The following is a 12,677-nucleotide window of genomic DNA, read 5'->3' as shown; positions in this document are numbered from 1 at the left end:
AATAGTACCTTTCTAAATATCTTAAATCTACATGCCCCTCCCAGAACCATTAGAATTAAATACAACCCCTCCCCATGGCTAACTAAGAATATCAGATCCTTACTGAAACACAGAGACAAAGCTTGGGGCCACTGGCATAAAATAAAGTCCCAAGATACTAAGCAAACTTACCAAGAGCTCTGCAACAAATGTAAGAAACTAGTGAAACTAGACAAAATCAGCTACTACTACAATCTGCAAATAAAACATCAAAACAATCCACAAAAGTTCTGGGCTACCATTAACAAAATACTTCTCCCTGGAAGAAGTAGTACTTCCTCCCCTACCCTTACAAACAGAACCAAAAACACAGCTACACAATTCAACAAATTCTTTACTGAAACCATCCTAGCCCTAGCCAGCCAGCAAAATAAACATAACTCTTCCCTTATAGAACCCTGTCAAGCACACACCAACCACAACATATTCCACTTCCAACCTGTCCCTACTGATATGATCAGAAAAATTCCTTAAGAAACTTAAGCCCACAACACTAGCATCAGACAAATTACTAGCTGAATTTTTAAAAACAGCTGCCAATTCCATTGCATAGCCACTTGCCATCCTAATTAATAGATCTTTGTCTGAAGCCCTTGTCCCTGAAACCTGGAAATTATCCCATATTACCGCTCTACATAAAGGAGGTAATTCTAATGAACTAACTAACTACCAACCAATAGCTATTCTATTCCCCTATAGCCAAAATTATGGAAAAATGCATTCACATCCAAATTATGGACTACTTGCATACTCATAAACTTCTCTCAAACACTCAACACAGCTTCCATCCCTTTCACAGTACCACCACAGCTCTAATGTCTTTTACCAATGCTGTAAACTTCCACAGAAACAACGGCAAGTATGTATCAGCTACCTTCCTGGATCTTTCTAAGGCCTTTGATATGGTTAGTCATAGTTTACTTACCATGGTCCGTACTGACCTAGGACTCAGTCAATCCTCCATATCCTGGTTCCAATGCTATTTAATTGGTCATCAGCAAGCAGTCCTTTGGGAGCACGAACTTTCACCTCAACTTCCAGTCACCCTTGGAGTACTCAAAGGCTCAATACTCGGCCCATTACTTTTCTCTCTCTATACTAACAACCTTCATACATCTACTCCTTATGCATCTGTCATACAATATGCAGACGACTCCACATTAATATGTGCAGCTTCCTCATTACATGAACTCCACACCCTAACACAAGAATCCTTCCTCTCTATTGAAACCTGGCTTACCAAGCTTCAACTTATTCTTAACCCTTCTAAAACTAAACTTCATCTCTTTAAACCTACTCGATCCCCCCCTATAGACCCTATCATTAACATCACATCTAACAATAATATTGTCACCCCCCCCCCCCACTGCACACACAAAACTCCTTGGAGTTGAGATTGATAACAAATTAAGATTCAACTTACATATCACCCAGACCATTAAGAAAGTAAATAAAAAGCTGGGCACCCTTTATAGAAATAAACAGTATTTCACCAATCACACAATATTTACCATAACCCGCACTCATCTGATCTCCACACTTCTCTACACTTTCCCAATTCTTACTAACCTTAGGAAGACAGAACTAGCTAAATTAGACTCCTGCTATAATAAAATAGCTAAGTTGGCCTCTGATGCCCCATTCAGATCACACCACTGAACATCTCTAAAGCAGCTCAACTGGCTACAGTTCCCCCACCTCTTACTATACAATCAACTTACCTTTGCTCATAAAATCTTTAACCAACCAGAAAAAGTCCCCTCGCTGCAAAACCTACTTCATTCCTACTCTTGTAATAGATCACTGCGCTCCAGTAATAAATTCCTTCCTGAAGTAACTAAAGTCAGTAACACAGCAGAGGAATCACTCTTCTCTAACAGCATTTCTAAAACATGGAACTCACTTCCAATCAACATATCTTCCATCTTCTCACTAACTCATTTTAAAAAAGCACTAAGAACTCACTTCCATACTACATGGCTATGTTCATGTACTTTCCCAGGCTAATTCTATCTTTTCATACTGCAATCTCGACTCACCACTTTCAGCATTCACTACCTATAAATTGCTGTATCTACTACTGTACCTTTGACCTCTACATTTTTAATTACATTATACTGCTTAACAATGTTTTTGCAGACTTATCTGTATGCATATATATTTTGAGTGGGTCTATATTATAAAGCCGAAAGCTCTAAAGAGCATATACAAATCGACATATAAAGAGCGATGTACAAAAATAGCAAAAGACGTATTTAGCAAAAATCAGAACATTGAACATATTTGTTTGGCCAGCAGCCCAATCCTGGGGATAAGGAAATATATCCTTTTCCCCATTGTAGTGCAGTCTCGGAGTTGGTATATTTAAGTAGGGGGTGTGGGTATTATTTTATTTTTATTTAGTTAATTTACATATACCTGCATGGCGCTGTTGTTTAAAGAAACATGTTCGGTGTTTTGATTTTCGCTAAATACGTGTTTCACTATTTTTGTACATCGCTCTTTATGTGTCGATGTACTTGTATTCGCTCTTTAGAGCTTTTGGCTTTATAATATAGATCCATTTTGAGTGTATTTGTCTCTTCAAATGATGTATTATCAATGTATATTTTCAAAAGCAATTTGTATACAGTGATACACTATTGTGTCAATTTATGTCAATCATTGTGCTTAGCTTATGTCAATTGTTATGTTATTTGTGGAGCTTTTCTCCCCGGACCTCCACTGAAAAAGGACCTGTGTCCAGTGGACTTTCTCAGTTATTAAATGTAAAACAAAATAAAATAAATAAATAAAAATAATGAGTCAGGCACTACCTTTTCCAGCTTCTTTTGTTTTCTTACTGGCTGTTTAACAATAAAGGGGTGTATTTTGCTGCTCAACACATACAAGACAGTTACATGGCACTAATGTAGTTACGTGGCACCACAAATATGCAAACTTTCTCATATTCCATCTTTCAGCCAACAAAAATTAAAATCAAATGTAATTAAAAAGGAACCACACACATATAGTTGTGTGCCTGGGAAAAAGTTTACTAGCTAAAAGAGAAACAGATATTTGATTACATTGCCAACAGCAAATGATAGGAGACTGTTCTGTTGGGGGTAAAAAAGCTGATGTTGTCAGCACTTAGAACATGAGTGAAGGTATTGCTATATCTGCGGGCCTGCGTCCATCTCAGATATTAATGTTTCAGGGAGAAGACAGGGAAAAGCATGTATCAGAAGCAAAGAAAAGAACACAATCTGTAGAAATATATTCATAACTCTAATATAACCTGACTCCTGGGTCCCTTTAATGTCTCTCTCTGAGCATGTCAAAGATACACCACAGAACAACACTGCATCTGCTTCTCAACTGATTATCTGCCTTGTCTGGTGTTTATCTAAAGAGTGATGTTCAAATAAACAATTGTTTACATATTCTGCACATACTTTAAATATTTTCAAAAAATACATTTATTTTTCTTTAGAATAGCCTTGCAATGTGTATTAAAAAGATTTACTTGCCAGGGCTATGTTATACCAACAACTAAGATGATTACAATCGTATCACCCCCAACTCCCCATAAATATGGGCTATCAGAACTGCTATTTGTTTTTTTTCTTTTTTTGTGGCCGGGATTCAGTGATGTACAAAATGAAGCAAAGCTTTTGTTTTCAAGTAAAAGCTCCAGTAACAGAAATAAAAGGGGAAAAAATAAACATGGAATGTTTACCTCTAATGCAATAATTGTAACTAACACAGAATGGGGCAAGTATATATTGCACAAATACATTAAGTAAAAGACATAAAGAACAGCTGAGTGTTGCCAGTAACATGATAGATAGTGAATATATGCACTGAATCATAATCCCAGGAAAGACTATATTCAATTTTCAGAAACCAAATTTTAAATTACTTTTGAAAACTAGATTAACTTTTTTCTAAGTGCATCTGGAGCAAAGATCATAATGTAGTCTGTGCCAGCTAAATGTATCCTGCTAGATCCCAATATCTCCAAAAACATGTAAGCTTCAATTTGATAACAAAGCACATTGATGCATCTTTCATGGTCTACTGTTTTCTCCATTGCATGGTTTCTCCAGTCCTATTAGTTTCAGTCCAGAATGGCTGACACTTTACATTTTCACTTACCTGTAAGGTCAGAGCTAGAGCATGTTGTTTCTGTTTGCTCCCCGGGACTATCAGTGGCTCCTCCTTTCTGAAGATAAGTAATTGATTTAATATGCTCATGCTGCTGCTGTGTGGCCCTGGATTTGTTCTCCTGCTCACTGAAATGATGGTTGCCCTCAGAGACACAGCTGGGATGTGGTGTTCCATAGTGGTTGCCTAGAAATATGACAAAACATGGACAGGGATAAAGAAATCTACATGCCATTACTACAGTTTTCTCAGCTCTGGCAAGTCCCCACACCATTGTTCATCCTGTAACGCACTCAGAATCAGCAACCTCACATGTGACCCAGCACAAAAGATACGGTTTCTATTCTGATGCAAAGCAAACATTTGTGCTTGTAGCCTTAACAAGATCTACTTTCAGCTGTCAGCATCCTCACTGCATCCTCAACCAAATTACTGACTGCTGCCTTTTGAGAAGCTTTATTTCTTTCTATGTGCATCTCCCTCAGCAGAGCTGGGCTGTCAGAATATGGCAGTGTTTTGTGGCCAAAGGGGACATCTATGAACTCCTGCCTGGTGGGCAGCACAACTGCTTTCAGGATGGTCCTTCTGACACTTGCTGTTAAGCTAGAATAGACACTGAATATACAAAGAACTGTAAAAGTCAGTAAGAAAAAAGAAAATACATTTTCTCTATTTTGAATAAAGTGCTTACACAATATACCATAATTTAAACATTAGATAATAATGTCTGTTTTTTATTCATTATTGCAGCTCCCAACCACATCATTACCTAAGCCTTGCTTTATTGAACTATCCCTGACTAAGAACTAGTATCGATTCCATGACCTTAAGGACATAGAGGTAAGAGTGACACTATTTTTAATGTTCAGAAGTCTATGACAAAAACAATATAAGTGGCTCAGTTGATGGATCTGTAAGTGTTATATTCTGGGGAACTTCCACAGACCAAAGTCTATTAAAATTGTGGTTTTATACAAATGCCCCCCCCCCCCCAAAAAAAAAAGTGCATGTCTAGGATAAAAACAGTATTGGTATTTTTGTTGTAGCATTGTAGCATGTAAAGGAGGTTATAAGTTGAGTAAATCCATATAGGTTAATACTACCAGAGGGATAGTCAGCTACAAGGTTTTGCCAATCTATGTTAATGTCTCAAATGAGATCCTACACAGGGTAATGAACCAGCCATATCAATATCCCATTACTTGATTCTACCTCCCCACGTACATTAAAATATTGTTCAAACCTGTCAGCATGCTACTTAATTGTTTACTCTGACAACAGAGATATGGATATAATTAAAACTTTTATTTAAAATTTTTGCAACAAAAACACTGATAGCCTTTTGCTAAATAAAACATTCTCACATTGAAAACAGACTTACCATGAGAAAGAGTAAACTTCTTTTCACTTGAAGCTCATATTTATTGAAAATACATCGGGCCAGACATGCAAGGCATATGCAGGAATTTGTAGTCAAACAGCATACAGTAAAACATTAAACAGCAGCCATGTGAAAGGTGTGAAAATTCAAAAGACAAATTGTAATGAATTTGCTAACAGCCTGGGATAGCCCACTGGGCCCAAGGGTCCACTTTCAGGGACAGCCCAGGAGAACTGTTTGGTGAAGTGACTTAGAGTCACATAGTAGACAGCTGTGGGAATCAAATCCTCCACTTCAGGAAATAGTTCCATTAACAGCTCATAGCTCTGTTCATCTGCACTAAGTACCTGACAAACTACTGCAGTTCAACAAAGTACTTTCACACCAACTTGCCTGCAAAAAAATCAAATTAGTATTCATAGATATAGTATTACTATTAAACTCATACACTTCAGGCTGTCAAGTTTATTCAAAGCCAAATAATAAACACCCAATAAATATAAGGAAACCAAGAATCATAAACAGACATGGCTCATATGATGATGCTCCTGTTTACTACAATCAATGTCTTCCTTTACACCATAACTACTCTAGGATGCGCACGCGCACACACACACACACACACACACACACACACACACACACACACACACACACACACACACACACACACACACACTGCCATCAATTATAGCTTCTTGTATGACTCTACACTTCAGATATCTGCTTCAGATCAAATGAATTGATGAATAAATTCATAAATGTCTTTCAGCTTTTCCTGGTTAGGGGTCGCCACAGCGGAACTCCGGTCTGCTAATGATTGTCAGTGGATTTTTATGGTGCCAAGTTGCCAGACCGATGCCCAACCTTCAAGGAAAGCACGCCCATTCATGCATGCATCTACCTGCATGTCTTTAAACATCACTCGACCATGGGGAGGACATGCAGATTCCACACATGGCTCAGAATTGTATCTTAGCTGGCTGTTATCAGAACAATTCACAGCAAATCCATTGCAACGTTCCTCTGCCTTATCAGCTTATTAGCCCAAGAGATGAAGACCCAAAAACAGGAAGAGATTTTAAATATTTCTCTTTTTATACTTAGAAATCTAGTAGACTAACAAGCTTTGGATTGGAAAGCATTTTCTCTGGATTCAAAGTCTGAAATTCACATGCATGGCATTATTCAGTGAATGCAATATTACAACAATTTGCCAGAAAGTCACAAATTTTATAAGGAGCAAACCAACATATCTCTCAACTTCTTTGTTCAAAAATTCTGGACAAAACCAAAAATAAGGGCAGAACAAAGGTCAAACAGGGATACGTATTAAATACTATTTTATTTTACCTATTTGTTAACCAGGTAATCCCATTGGGTAAATTGTCACTTTTCATGGGTGACTCAGGTGCATGTCTGATAAGTGACTTGCTCAAAGTTGCACGGTATGCAAATTGTGGTAGAAGGATTCAGACCCTGTATTTCTGACTACAGGAATGAGTTCATTAACATCTCAGAGCCTTAAATACCAGGCAACTTTAATTTACTAAAAGAAATAAACAGAACAGTTCTTGCATTGACATGCATTGTCTAAACAATAAGAGCTATGAAACTCTAATAGCTTTAATTATTAACTGACTGTAGCCCATGGTGATTTACCAGAAAAAGGAGTAAACAGATCAGGGCATAAATATAAGTCCAAATCAGATATGTTCTGCAAAATCAGAAGCAGATAGAAAGCAGACTACCTTAATTGACTTAAAAAGTTAAAACCGTTATAGTATCAACATGCATTATTAATACCAACAACTATGAAACTATAATGATTGACATGACTGACTAGAATCCTCAGTGTCTTTTTCCAGAAAATTAATAAGTTAATAAAGGTCTAGCATTTAGTGCAATGCATTACGGCTCTAAGCTCTTAATGAGTTGCTTCCTGTTGTCAGGGGTACAGGGCTTTCTACCTCGCTTTGCCTACTGTGTGGTTCTGAACAAGTCACTTACCCAGACAGTGCTCTTGTTGCCCCACTTTTGGGTTTATTTACTTAAGATGCTCGTTTTTGATAAGAACCTTGAAGCTGTAATGCAATGATTGGACTGTACTAGTCCAGATCTTGACCTGAAAATGATATAGCAGGAAGGTTTGTGGAGGTCTGGGACACACACACACACACACACACACACACACACACACACACACACACACACACACACACACACACACACACGCACGCACACACACACACACACACACACACACACACACACACACACACACACACACACACACACACACACACACACACTACCATCAATTATAGCTTCTTGTATGACTCTACACTTCAGATATCTGCTTAAGATCAAATGAATTGATGAATAAATTCATAAATGTCTTTCAACTTTTCCTGGTTAGGGATCGCCACAGCGGAACTCCGGTCTGCTAATGATTGTCAGTGGATTTTTACAGTGGCGAGTTACCAGCTCGGCGCCCAACCTTCTAGGAAGGCACGCCCATTCATGCACGCACCTACCTGCATGTCTTTAAACATCACTCAACCATGGGGAGGACATGCAGACTCCACACATGGCCCAGTATTGTATCTTAGCTGGCTGTTATAGGTTCATAGGTTCATACTAGGCTATCTGCCCTGGGGCAATTATAAGCCTAGCCCGATTCTGTATGGCTTACGCCACCCATTGATTTGAGTATACTGTGCCCTTTTTAAGGTTTAGTTTACTGTGCCTCTGTCTAATAGTGACATGGGAGTAATCCCTGGGACAAACCTACAATCCCCCATCCACTTATCGAGATTCCTCTTGAAGAGATTCAGTGAGGTGCTCTGCCTCACATAAACTGGAATTCTATTCCAGCGCGAAGGGAGCCTCTGAGTTATGAACCTGTCCCTCCAGCAAGTTCTATTTATTTCTGTGCTGAGGTTCAAGTCCCTCGAGCATGTGGCTCTAAGGGATTTAGATTTACTGAGGTGGAGCATGTCCATTAATTCTGGATTTGACATAGCTTTGCATGTCAGGCATAGATCACCTCAAAGTAGGCGGTATGCAACTGAGTAGAGCTGGAGTTTTTTTAACCGAGCAGCATATGGCATCTGTTTGAGACCCTTGATCCTCTTGGTGAGATACTTTTGGGGTCTTTCTAATTGCTGCAGGTGTCGGGTAAGGTACATCCCAAAAGGGGCATTGTATTCTATGATGGGCCTGATGAGGGATGAATAAAGGGGCCGATTACCTCTCTTGATCTAGATGTGAAGCCCTTCGTGATGAGGTGGGCTATGTAGAAGTTCTTTCTAACCACTTTGGCAATGTGGTTTTCAAAGGAGAGATTGCTATCAACTTGGGTCCCCAGGTCCCTAATAACTTTCTCTGTACTTAATGGGTTTCCGCCTATGTGGTAATTTGTGGGCACATTGTTTTTGCCAAAGGGTATGACTATACATGTTTTGGCATTTAGCTTTAAACCATGGCGCTGGCACCAATTATTTGTCTCTGTGAGACCTTTTTGAAGGATGTTTGCGTCAGCTGGAGAGTTGATTATGGCGCCCAGTTTACAGTCGTCTGCGAACTTGGTGAGCCATAGTCCTCCCACGTTTGCCTGTACCTCGGAAAAGTATATACCGAACAAGAGTGGTCCCAGGACAGAACCGTGTGGGACGCCACTTGTGACCGGTTTCGAGTCTGACATGGCTCCAGCAACTCTCACTCTGTGGGTTCTGTCTTTGAGCCAGTTTGCGACCCATCTTGTGACACAGGGGTTTATATTTAAGCTGGATAGCTTATCTATGATGCCAGTGGGGTATTGTGTCAAATGCCTTTGCAAGGTCCAGATAGGCTGTGTGGACTACCTTCCCTTCATCTATGGCTTTGGTGACTGTTTCAAAGAAGTCAACCAGGTTCAAAAGGCAGGATCTGCCCTTGACAAAGCCGAACAGGGTAGGATCTAGTGTCTGTAGGTCCCCAATGTCTTTGTTTATGAGCTCCATGATGATCCTCTCCATAGCCTTGCAGACTAAGATAGTCAGGCTTATGGGGCGATAGTTTCCAGGGTCCGTAGAGGCTCCACCTTTGTGGAGTGGGACCACTGTTGCTGTACGCCATTCTGTGGGCACATATCCTGTAGTGAGGCTGAGATTGTATAGCTATTTTATTTGAGGGATTAGTTCCTCTTGGAGTTCATGTAGAACGCAACCTGGGACGCCATCTGGTCCCATGGAAGCAGTGTTTTTTGCTTTGGAGAGGGCAGCCTTCACCTGAGCATCTGAGATGTTTGGGAGGCAGCCCTCTGCCGGGATAGATACTTGCTCTTTTGGGGGAGGGGAGAAGTTTGCACTGAACCTGTCTGCCAGGATATTGGCGATGTCTGTGGGTTCAGTGTATTTTTTGTCGTTTAGAATCAACTCAGAACAAGTCTGGGAGTTGCATCCCAGGTTTCTAACATAACTGAAAAAAGCCTTATGATTGTCTTTGGTGTCCTGTGCAATTTTTCTCTCGAAGCTGGCCTTGGAGGATTTTATGAGGGATCATAATTTTTTGCTAGTACTGATCAGAGATGCCTTCCCTATTAGGGATTTTGCTCTATCATGTAGTAGCTTCCTCCTTCTGTTGTACAGTTTATTTATGGTAGGGATCCGCCAGACTGGACGCCTGCCTTTGGATAATTGGGTCTTGGTTTTGTTTGGGATAGCATGATCCTTGCATTCCTGGAGATGTCCATAGAATGCATTTATATAGGATTCTGCAGTTTGGGCCGTAGTTTCCACTGGCCCTGGGGCCTTGAAGGATTCCACTTCAGTTTTGAGAAGTGAGAAGTTCGCTTTTGAGAAGTTTTTCACTGTGGTTTTCTGGGCTGGGGGTGGGGTCGGGATGTGGACATCCAGTGAAATTAATTTATGGTCTGATCTTACCAATGAGGGATATACTTCTGGTGTGGAGCATAGAGTCCCCATGTTGGTAATGATCAGGTCTAGTATGTTGTCCCCTCTTGTGGGAGTGGTGACTAGTTGTTCCATAGCATTTGAGTTTATCATTTCCAGGAATCTTTGGGCTAAGGTGCTGGGGCTTGAGTAGTGCTTCCAGTTAATGTTTGGGTAGTTGAAGTCGCCCAATATAATGGTGTTCAAGACATCTTCATGTTCTCCAATGTTTTCAGGAAAGCCGAGTGGGATTCCTGACTTTGAGAGGGTGGTCTGTAGGAAGCTATAAACTGAAAAGCAGTCTTGCCCACTGTTAGTTGCACATGGATGGTCTCCGATACCGTTGCAATGCCACTAACCTGGAGGTGTGGATATCCTTAATAAATATGGAAACTCCTCCTTTTGTGGTTCGGTCCGGGTTTTGGGGCCGAAAAGCATGATATGAGGTATAGCCTGGTAGTGCTGGAGTGCTCTCTGGAGCCTTGAACCAGGTTTCTGTCACTGCAGAGATATCGATGTTCTCCATACTGAGGAGAGCTTTGAGTGCGTGCATCTTGAGGTTAAGACTTCTGGTGTTTAGCAGCATTACCCTTAGTTTCTTGTTCCTTGTGCTGTCTATGGGGGTGGGTTTGACTTTTGAGCCTTGCCTAAAAAAGGCACTATGGGGGTGGCAAGAGCCTTTGCCAATATCCGAAAGCCCAGTGGTGACAGGTGCAAGCCATTATCAGAACAATTCACAGCAAATCCATTGCAACGTTTCTCTGCCTTATCAGCTTCTTAGCCCAAGAGATGAAGACCAAAAATCAGGGAGAGATTTTAAATATTTCTCTTTTTATACTTAGAAATCTAGTAAACTAACAAGCTTTGGATTGGAAAGCATTTTCTCGGGATTCAAAGTCTGAAATTCACATGCTTGGCATTATTTAGTGAATGCAATATTACAACAATTTGCCAGAAAGTCACAAATTTTATAAGGAGCAAACCAACATATCCCTCAACTTTGTTCAAAAATTCTGGACAAAACCAAAAATAAGGGCAGGACAAAGGTCAAACAGGGATACGTTTTAAATACTGTTTTATTTTACCTATTTGTTAACCAGGTAATCCCACTGGGTAAAGTGTCACTTTTCATGGGTGACCCAGGTGCATGTCTAATAACTGACTTGCTCAAAGTTGCACGGTATGCAAATTGTGGTAGAAGGATTCAGACCCTGTATTTCTGACTACAGGAATGAGTTCATTAACATCTCAGAGCCTTAAGTACCAGGCAACTTTAATTTACTAAAAGAAATAAACAGAACAGTTGTTGCATTGATATGCATTGTCTAAACAATAAGAGCTATGAAACTCTAATAGCTTTAATTTTAACTGACTGTAGCCCATGGTGATTTACCAGAAAAAGGAGTAAACAGATCAGGGCATAAATATAAGTCCAAATCAGATATGTTCTGCAAAATCAGAAGCAGATAGAAAGCAGACTACCTTAATTGACTTAAAAAGTTAAAACCGTTATAGTATCAACATGCATTATTAATAACAACAACTATGAAACTATGATGATTGACATGACTGACTAGAATCCTCAGTATCTTTTTCCAGAAAATTAATAAGTTAATAAAGGTCTAGCATTTAGTACAAAGCATTAAGGCTCTAAGCTCTTAATGAGTTGCTTCCTGTTGTCAGGGGTACAGGGCTTTCTACCTTGCTTTGCCTACTGTGTGATTCTGAACAAGTCACTTACCCAGACAGTGCTCTTGTTGCCCCACTTTTGGGTTTATTTACTTAAGATGCTCATTTTTGATAAGAACCTTGAAGCTGTAATGCAATGATTGGACTGTACTAGTCCAGATCTTGACCTGAAAATGATATAGCAGGAAGGTTTGTGGAGGTCTGGGACACACACACACACACACACACACACACACACACACACACACACACACACACACACACACACACACACACACACACACACACACACACACACACACTGAACATAGTGAGGACTCCATGAACTAACTCACACAATCTGGTGAAAGTGCAAAGCTGTACTGTAAGTCCCTAGTCAGGAGACACACAGTACGTGGCTTATTTACAAAATGCCAAAGTAAAAAAGCACATATCACATAAGTGAAGCGTGCAATGTACGGTTTTAATTGTTTATCACATAAAAC

At 39.9% G+C, this 12,677-nt stretch overlaps 1 protein-coding gene across 4 annotated transcripts in view; it reads right to left on the bottom strand.

Annotated features, from left to right (window-relative positions):
• LOC122809006 (membrane-associated guanylate kinase, WW and PDZ domain-containing protein 3-like) overlaps nt 1–12,677 on the bottom strand; it is a 1,354,602-nt gene that overhangs the window by 1,138,328 nt on the left and 203,597 nt on the right. For all 4 annotated transcript variants that reach the window (XM_044080191.1, XM_044080192.1, XM_044080193.1 and 1 more), the window contains exon 5: nt 4,180–4,374. In XM_044080191.1, coding sequence (XP_043936126.1) covers nt 4,180–4,374 — 195 coding nt within the window. The remainder of the gene's footprint in view (nt 1–4,179; nt 4,375–12,677) is intronic.

This window comes from Protopterus annectens, chromosome 8.part0 (genome assembly GCF_019279795.1).
Source record: "Protopterus annectens isolate FY-2018-M chromosome 8.part0, PAN1.0, whole genome shotgun sequence".
Classification (NCBI taxonomy): domain Eukaryota; kingdom Metazoa; phylum Chordata; order Ceratodontiformes; family Protopteridae; genus Protopterus; species Protopterus annectens.
Note: the sequence above shows the minus strand (reverse complement) of the source record. Positions and strands in the feature narration are given on the sequence as shown.